This window comes from Hylobates moloch, unplaced genomic scaffold (genome assembly GCF_009828535.3).
Source record: "Hylobates moloch isolate HMO894 unplaced genomic scaffold, HMol_V3 SCAFFOLD_10, whole genome shotgun sequence".
In the NCBI taxonomy this organism is placed as follows: Eukaryota; Metazoa; Chordata; class Mammalia; order Primates; family Hylobatidae; genus Hylobates; species Hylobates moloch.
The window spans coordinates 107,964,007-107,977,052 of NW_026652285.1; the positions used below are offsets into that span (position 1 = coordinate 107,964,007).

Here is a 13,046-nt window from a genome sequence, read left to right on the forward strand (position 1 = left end):
TACAGGCACACTGTTAGACCGAGAATTAACATAACGCCTAATAGACAACATGGAGAACAATTGCAATCATCTAGAAAAAGTTAGAAACGTCTGGATTACGTACTTTGCCTGGAACATATATGTCAAGATCCAAGGAGCTGGGCTTCATGGCTACACTGGGTAACAGCAACTACTTGCTAGCAATACCAGAGCCAGTCTACTCTAAACTGACCTGGAAGCAGAGGCTGCCACTAGTGCAGGCACACACGGGAAAGGAGACAGAACACACACCTACACTACCGAAAGCCGACGCACTAGACACTAACGAGAAACAAGTTAAATGGTGAACATCCTGACGCTTAGAAGACCCAAGTTACTGTTACTTTTCTAAGTAATATCACTAGCCTCAGTCATTAAGAAAAACACAAAACAGCATTACCATTTAGTTTGAGAAATTTCAGAAGCCAGGTTAGACAAAATTTCTCATAACACAACCACCACCACCCTATTAACGGCACTGAAGCATCAGGAGACGAAATCCATGCAAGGTGCTCCAGAAGACAAGTGTCTGCTCAAGGATTCCATGTTTCTGCATTTAGAGGAAGCCACACGTGTGGCCTTCTGCGCTCCATCAAACCCTCAGATCTGCCCGTATGTGCATGTCAGCGTACAAGAGCACAGACACAGGCCACTGAGGGCAGGACACTCAGCCCCAGCCCCACTGCCAAACAGCCTGCAGTACACTCGTGTTTTCTGCATTAACAGCCACAATACAGCTTTAAAATATGGCATTTCTTGCCAACCACATTTTCTCCACAGGAGGAAAATACACGATACAAACTAGAGGAAGAAAACCCGCAATCTACAATAAAAAATGACTGATTTCTGAGAGTCATGCAGCTGAATCAACTTGAGGAGAAATTGTCTAAAATCAAGAATTTCAAGTTGTTATGTCAATAAGTACATCGTGTAGAATAATCAATACTGATGTTTAGCAAAAAACGTTTGTAACACATTCTCTTAAACTTAGCAATAAGGCTTATTTTATGTCAATAAAACCTGTTTCAGCACACACTTTAACTTGTTTCTCGGAGCCCATGGCACACTCTACAAAACGTGACCCGCCTCATACTGTACCACGCGTGCAAACTCCACAGGTTCCAGCATGCAGTGCACCACAGCATGCGCCAGGCCAGGCTTCCACACAGACAGCAGACACGTGAGGGGTGGCCACAGGCATGCGGGAAAGCACATGGTTTCTTGATTAAAGATGGATGGGGTGGGCTTAAGGTCAGGTGAAACACTCCTGAACTATAAGAGTCCAGGAACTTGCATAGTTGCCTTGCATATCGGGTGTTTTGACCCTCTAGGCTGTACAGTGTTGAGGTCAGACCTCTAAATCTGTCCGTCTTTCCCAGGCCTTTCTACACTTCTCCTCACTGACCTGTTTACTGAACACTGGGGTCGGAAAGTTCGCGTTATGAACTATCTAATAAAAAAGCATCAAGGGACCCACCACTCTTGGTAACACGTTTCTGTTTTTATAAACTCTCATGTGAAACCTCACTTCCTGTAGGACAGATGAAGTCTGTGCGCCCTTGACTAAATCACATAAGTGCTTTGATATTTAGCTCTTCAGTCTTCAGGATTCAAAAAGTTAAAAGATCTATATTGATTTAAAATGCTTTCCTCTTTCTTCTTATTAATATATTTCAAGAGAAGCAAAATGATCCGTGAGCTCTGCAGCAGAATCTACTGCTGCTCAAAGGAGCCCTGTATCCCAGCTTACTCCCACTGCTATCGCCTCGAGGACGGATTTCAAAGGAAAATAGGGGCCCAATAACGACACTGAAGGACACAGGCAGTTAATGGAGTACGCATAAAGCCCTCTGCAAGATCTGCATCCAAAAGTTCCCAAGAAAGGCACCACTGGCACCAAGTACTCTCCCCAGGGGCTTGGGTAACAAACTGGCTCCGCTTCCAGAATGGGCCACCAGGTGGAGCACAACTAGGGTTGGAAAACCAAATGCTGTTTTCACTTTTCTTTTTATGTGAAAATTCACACTTAACTCCAGAAAGCCTGTGGCCAGGCTGACCTAACTCAGACCCTTGCCTGGGAATAAGGAAATGCCCCTTCCCCACTCCATGCAGGCCGAGGCAGCAGGCGTGGCTGCAACACCCGAGGAGGAGAACAGAGGAATTTGACACGCTGGTGAGAGCCCCTCTCTGCAGCCCTCCAGCCCTAGTCCACCAGGTGCATCACCCACATACCTGGACCACCCAGCTGATGGCTCCTAACAGATGTCATGTTACATACCACAGTCAGGCAAGGTAACATCAGAAAGAACAAAATATACAGAGTAACTTGGGCAACTAGACCACTTCTCATTCCCTCTGTATCTATCACAAAAGAGAACGCCCTCTCATTACATGCATGTTGATCACTTAAAGAAGTAACTAGGAAACTGGGCAAAATGTAACTTAAGAGTTCCAAAGTGCCTTATTACAAGGCCTATTCGGCTCAGAATCAGGCCAACTCTTGTACTATATAAATAACTCCAAGGTGGGACATTTAAACAACAACAACAACAAAAAAACAGTTTTGGGTGCGAGCAATTTTTAATGGAAGCAAGTGATCGCGACAGGATGGCTCTGTAGATGGCAGCTGGCGGCTCGGGGTTCACTTACAGGCACTAACTTCCAATACCACTTGGAGGGAGACTGCTCAGGAAGCGAGAGAAGGAAGGCAGGAGAGGAGCATCAGCAGAGCAGGTCCACGTGTGGACGAGGTAACACACACTTCCCCACGGCGTTTACACGGCAGAGGCGGGAGAGCCTCTGGTAAGCAAAGTCTTCTAAGTGTACGTGGCCATAGGCATGTTGTATTAGCAGATGATTAAAGTGGAAGATCACGAGTCACCTCCACAACACTATTCTTTGCAGTAGCAAAGAATACTTCGGAAACTTGGTATGGGCTGGGTACCAAAAGGCAAGAAGTCAGCTCTGACGCGGGAAGGGTCTAGTGCTTAGTCTGTACCCATGTGTTAAACATGACCATCTGAGGAACAGGGAGGAAACTCAATGCTTAAGATCCAGATGAGGGAGGCATACCAGGCGGCCTGACTCACACGCCCACCCAGCTAACAAATGCATGGCCAGGGGCCGGTGCCACTGGAGGGGGAAGAAGGAACACGGTAAGGCAGAACACTGCCCTTCAAAGGCAAGACCTTATAGATGGTCGGGCTGCATCTTGTGTGCACTGAACTGAGTGAATTCAGTCACACATGTGCTTGCAAAAGAGAAAATAATGTCAGAGGAAGAAAAAGGCTAATGGCTGAAGGTGCAGCCCAGCCATCATGCCACTTCAGTAGGCACGTAGGGTTCATCCAGCAGAATCACGGCACAGGCACACAGGTACACCACCAGCTACGCTGCACCTCATGGGCCATTTAAGGACTTTTCGAGGGCATCTTTAGCAATAGGCAATTTTCCCCTTGTTTGTTGACTTGTGGAAGCTAGCACCCAGGTGGGCCCTACGTCCCTCACTCAAGCTTCCCAATTCCCCCAAATACCCTCACCCACCATAAAGTGCAATACAAAACACCCCTTCCCAGGGAGAGACAGGGGACAGGCTGCCGTGGTCACCTGTCACTGAGGTGTGGAGAATCAGCCCACCAGGTGAATCCAAGAGACTAGCTGCTTCTTTGGTGAGTAAAAATAGAGAATAAGCAACTAGTGGGAACTAACAGAATTCTTTAAAATTGGGACCAACATTAACTTAGTGCATTCCAGAAAAATTAAATTTACCCTTTACCTTTTGATGAGCTGGACTTTCCAATAACTGTTGTTTTAATTTAACTTCTTTCTCTGTTATCTCTCTCATTTTAAGATTTACCTAAAGTAGAAGAGAAATGCATTAAAAGAGGTAATTGCTGTCCTGCACAATTGTATCTCCACAATTATCCCCAGAGACCCCCACTTCACCTGATTTACCTCTGACTCCTAGACATAGGTATTGTTTAGGCGAATTACACAGATACAGAAGTACATGGATTCCACATGATCCACAACAAGGTCCTGCTACCACCAGGAAACCACCTGCCCCCGACCCCCACCCCAATGCCAGCGCAGTGCTCCCCCGTCACTGCGGGACAGAGTCACTACATCTTGGCAGTGGTCACTCACCAAACAAGTACTGTCAAACAGCTAAGCTTCTCCAACACCAACAGCAAACGCCACTTACCAGTCTGGTGGAGACATCTCACTAAAGAGCCTGACTTGTGACAGGACAGGCCACACATCCCAGACCATGCAAAAATCATACCAAACCAAATCTAATTATAAAAGTTTAACTATACACCCCGTAAAAATTAATTCAACTTCTTAGAAATTTAAGTATTCTCTCCTATAACTACTAACTCAATATCAAAATTGCAATCATAAAGTATGGAGAAAAACACTCAGCAGTGCTTAAAGGGGCGAGGTAAAAGCCATGATCAGACAAAAAGGCACGGAGCTGAATGCTTCGTCATCAAACACAGACAAGGGAGTCCACCATGCACATCAAATCAGGAGTACGAAAAAGTATTTTTAAAACTAAAAAGAAAGACAAAAAAATCTATATAGATAATGTAAAATTCAATCAATGAGAAAGTAGAAGAAAGGATATTTAAATCCACAACCAAGTTTTGTATGCATGATTAAAAGAGCCCTTTGCAAAGGACGACTGTGGCAGCTCACACGTGTAATCCCAGCCACTTGGAAGGCTGAGGCACGAGGATCACTTGAGCTCAAAAACTGCAGGCCAGCCTAGGCAACACAGCAAGACCCTCTTTAAAAAAAAAAAAAAAAAAAAAAGTCTTTGGAAAAGCTAATCAAGAAAATGAATGAAAATACCAATACATAACATGAAACAGTCATATTTTTGGAGGAAAGTCGAAGCCACTAAAAAAGCACCACGTAAAAACACATCCTTCTTAAAATGTAAATTAATTGAAATTTTTAATGAAACTAACATTTTAAAGGAAAATATAATTATAAATTACCAAAAAATCAAGAAGACTAAACATAGTAAATCAAACATTTGCTTGTAACTCTGATCCCTGTGAAAATAACACAGAAAAGATAATTTAAAAGCTGAAAATCCACAGGACAAACAAGGAAAGAGGGGAACCCTGGAAGCAAGGGAAAGCTACACAGAGCAGAGCCAGCACAGCCCCAGTGCTGGGGAAGAGATGCCAGGCAGGGGCCCTGCAAACACCCCCAAGACGCCTCCCATCCTCAGACCAGAGACAAGGCTGCAGACAACGGTTGAAAGTCAGTGTCTTAAAAAGTTGCAGCAAGAACCGTCAGCCAGTCCCACCTCATCCCACAAAGTATCCCCAGCAGCACAACAGAATGGAGCCATATTTTCACCTGAAAGTTCAGTCAACCTAAAATTTTATATCCAGCCGTATCTTTGGAAAATGAAAGCAAAATAATGTCTTTTTCAGAAAAGAAAAAGCTGAGAGAATTCAGTAGATCTGCCTGTAAAAAAAAAAATGCTAAAAGAAGTTGTTTAGGCTGAAGGAAACGATATAGATGGAAAATATTTTATTAAATCTCTACCTTATAGTACAACTTGTTTTGTACTCCATGACCACATGGTCAGCAGGCACAAAGCACCTCTCCTGTGGACCAAATGACAACAGTGACCTCGGGACATGCACTTGTGCACCTGAGTTACAAGCTGAGCCACTAACAAACCAGTTACTCACATTTGCAAACATGTTAAGACATCATCTCAAAACCAAAGAAGTGCTTTTCTTTTAAATGAATGTCTGTCACTAAAGGAAAACTACTTGTTTCCGGTAATAAAATTTGAATTTCAGAAAAAATTTAAATTTTGGAAAACTTGTTTCTGCCACCAAAAGCTAGATAAATTCCTAATATGTAAAGGCTTTTTCTGATGAGATTTGTTTTTTGTTTTTTTTTTGAGATGGTGTCTTGCTCTGTCGCCCAGGCTGAAGTGCAGTGGCATGATCTCGGCTCACTGCAAGCTCCGCCTCCCGGGTTCTCGCCATTCTCCTGCCTCAGCCTCCCGAATAGTTGGGACTACAGGCGCCCACCACCACGCCCGGCTAATCTTTTGTATTTTTAGTAGAGACAGGGTTTCACCGTGTTAGCCAGGATGATCTCAATATCCTGACCTCGTGATCCACCTGCCTCAGCCTCCCAAAGTGCTGGGATTACAGGCGTGAGCCACCGCGCCCAGCCAAGATTGGCGATATTAATGAATATAAGTTTTGATACTGTGTCATGAAATGTGACAACATTTGGAAGATCTACGTAACTCAGTGAAACAATCTTCCAAATGACCAAAGCATGAAGCTGCAAAACCCTGGGTGGGTAAAAGGTCCAGGAAGAATGCAAGAACCAGAAATGGTTACCATAGTAATAACAGAGTATAAAAAACTCACTGATCTAGTACCCAGAATCTATAAAAGAACAACGCAACAATAAAAAGACAATCCAATTTTTAAATAGGCAAAGGGTATGAATTCCTCCAAAGAAGATATACAGCCAGGCACGGTGGCTCACACCTGTAATCCCCGCACTTTGGGAGGCCGAAGCAGACGGATCTCTCGAGCTCAGGAGTTCAAGACTAGCCTGGGCAACATGACGAAACCCTGTCTCTACAAAAAATACAAAAATTAGTCAGGTGTGGTGGCTTACACCTGTAATCCTAGCTACTTGAAAGACTGAGGCAGGAGAATCACTTGAACCCAGGAGGCAGAGGTTGCACTGAGCCAAGATCGCACCGCTGCACCCCAGCCTGGGCAAAAGGGCGAGACTCAGTCTCAAAAAAAAAAAAAAAAAAAAAAAAAGCAAGCCAGAAAATAACAAATGTTAGCAAGGATGGGGAAAACTAGAACCCTCACATGCAGCTAGTAGGAATGTAAAATGGCACAGCTGCTGTGGAAGACAGTCTGGAAGTTCCTCAAAAAGCTAAACACAGAATGAATACATGACCCAGCAATTCCACCACAGGTACATACCCAAGAAAAATGAAAACATATATTCACACAAGAAACTTGTGCGTGAAATCAGCATTATTCACAATAGTCAAAATGCAGAAACACTGCAAATGCCCACCAATTGATAAGTGAATAAACAAAATGAGGTGTAAGCACACAGTGGAATATTATTCAGGCATAAAAAGGAATGAAACTCTGACATACACTACAACACGGATGAACCCTGGAAACATGCTCTGTGAAAGATGCCAGGCACGGAAGATCACATACTGTACGAAACCATTCATAAAAACTGTCCAGACTGAGCAAACCCATGGATATAGAGTAGACTGCGGGTTGCCAGGGGCTGAGGAGGGAATGAGGTCTGGCTAATAGGTACAGAGTTCTTTTGGAGTGGTAAAAATGTTCTGGAATTAGCCAGTGATGATGACTATAAAGCTGATATGGTTTGGCTCTGTGCCCCCACCCAAATCTTACCTCAAACTCTAATCCACATAATTCCCACGTGTTGAGGGAGAGACCAGGTGGGAGGTGATTGGATCATGGGGAGGTTTTCTCCATGCTGTTCTTGTGATAGTGAGTGAGCTCTCACAAGATGTGATGGTTTTATAAGACAGTTTTCCCTACTCTTGCTTGCTCTCTCATGCCTGCCTCCATGTAAGACGTGCCTCTTCCCCTTCCGCCATGATTGTAAGTTTCCTGAGGCCTCCCCAGCCATGTGGAACTGAGTCAATTAAACCTCTTTTCTTTATAAATTACCCAGTCTTGGACAGTTCTTTAGGCAGTGTGAAAACAGATTAATACAACACCCTTATGAATATATTAAAAACTACTGACTAGGCCAGGCACAGTGGCTCACACCTGTAATCCCAGCACTTTGGGAGCCCAAGGCAGATGGATCACTTGAAGGCCAGGATATCAAGACAAGCCTGGCCAACATGGCAAAACCTTATCTCTACAAAACATAAAAAAATTACCCAGGCACAGTACCACACACCTGTAATCCCAGTTACTGGGGAGGCTAAGGCAGGAGAATCCCTTAAACCCAGGAGGCAGAGGTGGCAGTGAGCCAAGATCACACCATGGCACTGCCAGCCTAGGTGACAGTGCCAGAGTCTCTCTCTCTCCAAAAATAAAAATAAAAAAATAAAAAAATCCACTGAGTAGTACACTTTTAACAATAGTGAAGTTTATGGCATGTAAATTATATCTCAATTTCTTAAAAACATTAATTGATGATCGTTTCAAATTCCACATAATTAATCTTTGAGAAACTATTGTTTGTCAAGCTTTGGTGTAATAGCAAAAACAGATTTGCATACTTCTCAGAAAAGACTGTGAAAATACTATCTCCTCTTCCAATTATATATCTACATGAAGCCAGATTTTGTTCATGAACTTCAATAAAAACAACATATTGTAACAGATTAAATGCAAAAGTAGGTAGGATAATCAGCTATTTTCTAGCAAGCCAGATAGTAAGACACTTGCAAAATTGTAAAATACTGCCATCTTCCTTATTTATTTATTTTGAGATGGGGTCTCACCCTGTCACCCAGACTGAAGTGCAGTGGCACGATCACGGCTCATTGCAGCCTCAATCTCCCAGGCTCAAGCAATCTTCCTGCTTCGGTCTCCCAAGCAGCTGGGACTACAAGTACACACCACCATGCCTGGCTAATTTTTAATAATTTTTGTAGATGAGGTCTCACTATGTTGTCGGGGATGGTCTTGAACTCCCGGGCTCAAGAAATCCTCCCACCTCAGCCTACCAAAGTGCTGAGATTCCAGATGTGAGCCACACACAGCCCCTTCTAATTTGTTTTGAAAAATAGTCATTTTTCACTAAAACATTGTTAGTATTAATATGAAATCAACTTACTGTTATTTTTAAATAAATACTTTTAAACTTTCTGATTTTTAACTTCTAGTATGGCAAACATTGATAGATTAAAATTTTCTTTACAAGTTTGGCAAGACGCACTGGCTCACACCTGTAATCCCAGCACATTGGGAGACCAAGGCAGGAAGCTCGCTTGAGGTCAGGTGTTTGAGAATGGCCTGGGCAACACAGCAAGGCCCCAGCTCTATCCAAAAAAAAAAAACAAAGTAAGTTATCTGAGGTCCACAGCAATTTATAAAGAGGTCCTGGCCAGGCACGGTGGCTCATGCCTGTAATCCCAGCACTTTAGGAGGCCGAGGTGGGCAGATCACCTGAGGTCGGGAGTTCGAGACCAGCCTAACCAACATGGAGAAACCCCATCTCTACTAAAAATATAAAATTAGCCAGGCATAGTGGCAGGCGCCTGTAATCCCAGATACTCGGGAGGCTGGCAGGAGAATCACTTGATCCCGGGAGAGGGAGGTTGCAGTGAACCGAGATCACGCCACTGCACTCCAACCTGGGTAACAAGAGCGAAACTCTATCTCAAAGAAACAAACAAACAAACAAAAAAACAGAAGAGATCCTGAGACTAAACTGTGTGAAACTCTTGATGTATGCAAAGGAATTAAGAACAACAAGAATGGAAATTATGTGGATAAATATGAATGACTTTTGTTCTCAATTTTTAAATACTTTAAAAGATAAAAGAAAGCCAAAACAGCACAGCTGGGGTAAAATGAATGACAACACAAAGGTCAGCAAGGAAAAGACGCATCTTCTGCTACTTGTGCAGTGGCATCACTTTGACTTGCAGGCAGCCTGTGATGGTCTAAAGATGTAGACAGGAACCCTAAAGCAGCCCCCACAAAATACTGGAGGATAAAAGGGAGTACTAAAAAAAAAAAAAATCCAAAATAACCCTTAAAAGAGGGAAGAAAAAGAAAAGAGATAAACAGAAGCAGACCAGATGGTAAAACCAAGCCTTATGGATAATCACATTAAATGCAATTGGTTTAAACACTCCAAGAGATTGTCAGATGACTAAAAAAGCAAGAGCAACTACACGGCATCTGCAAAAAATTCACTTTAAAGAGAAAGACAACAAGAGGTTAAAAGTGAAAGGAAGGAAACATACACCATGCAGCCACTATTCACAAGCACTCTTGAATCCACACCCACATTAAATGAAGTAGACTTTTGGGACAAGGATTACCACCAGTGATAAAAAGCAACATCTCATAATGACAAAAGGGTTAATTCATCAACTAATATCAAAAACTTGAGTACGTGTAAACATAACAGACTTTGAAAATACACAAAGTAAAAACTGACAGAACCAAACGGTGGGTTACAAGCACACAGCTCAGGACCTTCCACCCTCCTCTCAGATTAACCTACTAATAGGACCAAAGACAGGAAAACGGTAAAGGAGACGCAAACACCACCAACAACCAATCTGAACTGACACTGAAGACACCCTACCTTCAAACAGCAGAATATTCTTTTCAAATGCATATTAAACATTCTGCAGTGTAAGGCATGTTGCGGACCCTAAGTCCCAATAAACTTAAAAGGATGAGAATCACACAGTATGTTCCCTGACAACAGAATTAAACCAGAAATCACAACACAAAAAGCTATCTAGAACCTCTCTTTAAGTATTTGGAAATTAAACATCTGACTTCTAGATAACCCAGTGATAAAACAAGAATCCACAGGGGAAACAAAATATTTTAAAGAGAATGATGAAAGACATGGCCTATAAAAATATATAATGCACGCTAAAGTGCTGCTTAGAGAGGAATCAACAGCTTTAAATACCTGTCTTCAAAATGAAAAAAGGCTTCAATAACTAACTCCCCCCTTAAAAAACTAGACAAGGATAACAAATTAAACCCAAAATACAAAATAATAAAGGTAAAAGGAAATTAAGTATTAAATAGAGAAAATAAAAACTAAAAGCAGATTTTTTAGAAGATTAATAAAGTTGATAAATCAGACTAATCAAGGTAAAGAAAAATGAAAGAAATTGCCAACCTCAGGAAACAAACAGGACATTGTCACTACAGATCGCAGGTATATTAAAAGGAAAATAAAGAAATATAAACCTTATGCCAGTAAATTCAACTACTTAAATAAAACTGACAAATCCCTTGAAAGTCACAAATTACCAAAGCTGGCACAATGCTAAATAGAAAATCTATTATCATATGTATATTTAAAGAAATTAAATTCATAATTAAAATCTTCTAAGAAAACTCCACTCCCAGATTGCTTTACCAGTGAATTTAATATTTATTTTCCTTTTACCTTAATACTTCCCAACTCACTTTTTTAGCCCAACATTACCCCAACACCAAAACAAGAGAAATACATTATGAGGAAAAAAAACTAGAGACCAATATCTGCCAAGAACATTGACACAAAAATCATCAACAATATATTAGCAAATCGAATCCATCAATATATAAAATAAATAATAAACACAATTTGTGTTTGTCCTGGGGATGGAAGGGCTGGTTCAACATTTGAAAATCAATTAATGTAATTCATTGTATCAACAGACTAAAAATGAAAAGTCATATAATCATCTCAATAAATACAGAAAAGGCATCTGACAAAATTCAATATGTATTCATGAAAAAAATACCCTAAGCAAACTTAAAATAGAAGGGAACTCCTGGCCAGGCGACGGAGGCCGAGGCGGGTGGATCCTTTGAGCTCAGGAGTTCAAGATCAGCCTGGGCAATGTGGCAAAATCCCCTCTACAAAATTTTTTTTTTTTAATTAGCCAGGCATGGTGCTGTGTGCCTGTAGTCCCAGCTATGAAGCAGGCTGAGGCAGAAGGATTGCTTGAGCCCAGAAGAATGAGGCTACAATGAGCTATGATCATACCACTTGTACTCCAGCCTGGGCCACAGGGTGAGACCCTGTCTCAAAAAAAAGGGGGGGGCACAGGGGCAGGGAACTCCTAATAAAGGGCATCTATGAAAAAAATTACAACCAACATTCATCATTTCAATGGTTAATACAGTAAATGTTTATTCTCTAAGATGAAGTACAAGCAAAAATGTCTTCTTTCACCAATTCTATTCAATATTCTATCTGAGGTACTAAACAGTGCAGTAAGGCAAAAAAAACAAAAAACAAAACACCTTTATAATTAAAAAAGAGCATACATATTAAATAGTAATACAAATGACTTTATATACAGACAACGTGATCTTGTACGTAGAAAATCTTAAGGAATTTTCTCAATGCCACTAGAATAAATAAGTTTAGCAAGGTCACAAAATATAAAGTCAATATACAAATTATTAATTACGTTTCTACAGACTAGTAACAAACAACTGGAAAATGAAATTAGGAGAACACCATTTACAATAGAATCCAAAACACAAAAGATACAGAATAAAGTTAAACTATATACAAAATGTTACCCTGAAAAACCATAAAACATGGCTGAGAGAAGCTGTGAAGCTGTTAAGTCTACACAGAATGGAGAGATATAAGCATGTGTGTGGGCTGGAATATGAAATATTATTAACCTATCAATTCTCCCAAAATTCATCTAGCTTCAATGCATTCCCAATCAAAACCCCAGCAAGTGTTCTTATAGAAGCTGACAAGCTGATTCAAAAATTAAGGGTAGGCATGCAAAGAACATAGAATAGTGAAAACAATTTTTTTTTTGACACGGAGTTTTACTCTTGTAAAAACCCAGGCTGGAGTGCAGTGGCATGATCTCAGCTCACTGCAACTTCTGCTTCCCAGGTTCAAGCGATTCTCCCGTCTCAGCCTCCCGAGTAGCTGGGATTACAGGCATGCACCACCATGCCTGGCTAGTTTTTTGTATTTTAAGTAGAGATGAAGTTTCACCATGTTAGGCAGGCTGGTCTTGAACTCCTGACCTCAAGTGACCCACCCGCCTCAGCCTCCCAAAGTGCTGAGATTACAGGCATGAGCCACCACGCCCAGCTGAAAACAATTATTTTTTAACACAAAGGATATGGCTGGAAGACTTAACATTGTCCAATTTCAAGTATTCCTATAAACCAGACACAAAGATCAGTGGAACAGAATAGAATCCAGAAACAGACTCACATATATGTGGTTTATTGATTGTCAACAAAGCTGTCAAAGTAATTCAATAAGGAAAGGAAAAT

The 13,046-nt window shown here is 41.5% G+C and overlaps 1 protein-coding gene across 4 annotated transcripts in view; it reads right to left on the bottom strand.

Moving 5' to 3' along the window:
• CAMSAP1 (calmodulin regulated spectrin associated protein 1) overlaps positions 1-13,046 on the bottom strand; it is a 94,470-nt gene that overhangs the window by 49,810 nt on the left and 31,614 nt on the right. Inside the window, exons 4-5 of one of the 4 annotated variants that reach the window (XM_058445161.1) lie at positions 3,794-3,874; positions 1,117-1,176 (exon numbers count right to left, since the gene is read on the bottom strand). In XM_058445161.1, the coding sequence (XP_058301144.1) occupies positions 1,117-1,176; positions 3,794-3,874 (141 nt within the window). Of the gene's footprint in view, positions 1-1,116; positions 1,177-2,667; positions 2,701-3,793; positions 3,875-13,046 lie in introns of those variants that run through there. The other 3 variants (XM_058445162.1, XM_032165623.1, XM_058445163.1) reach the window with 3 other exon arrangements.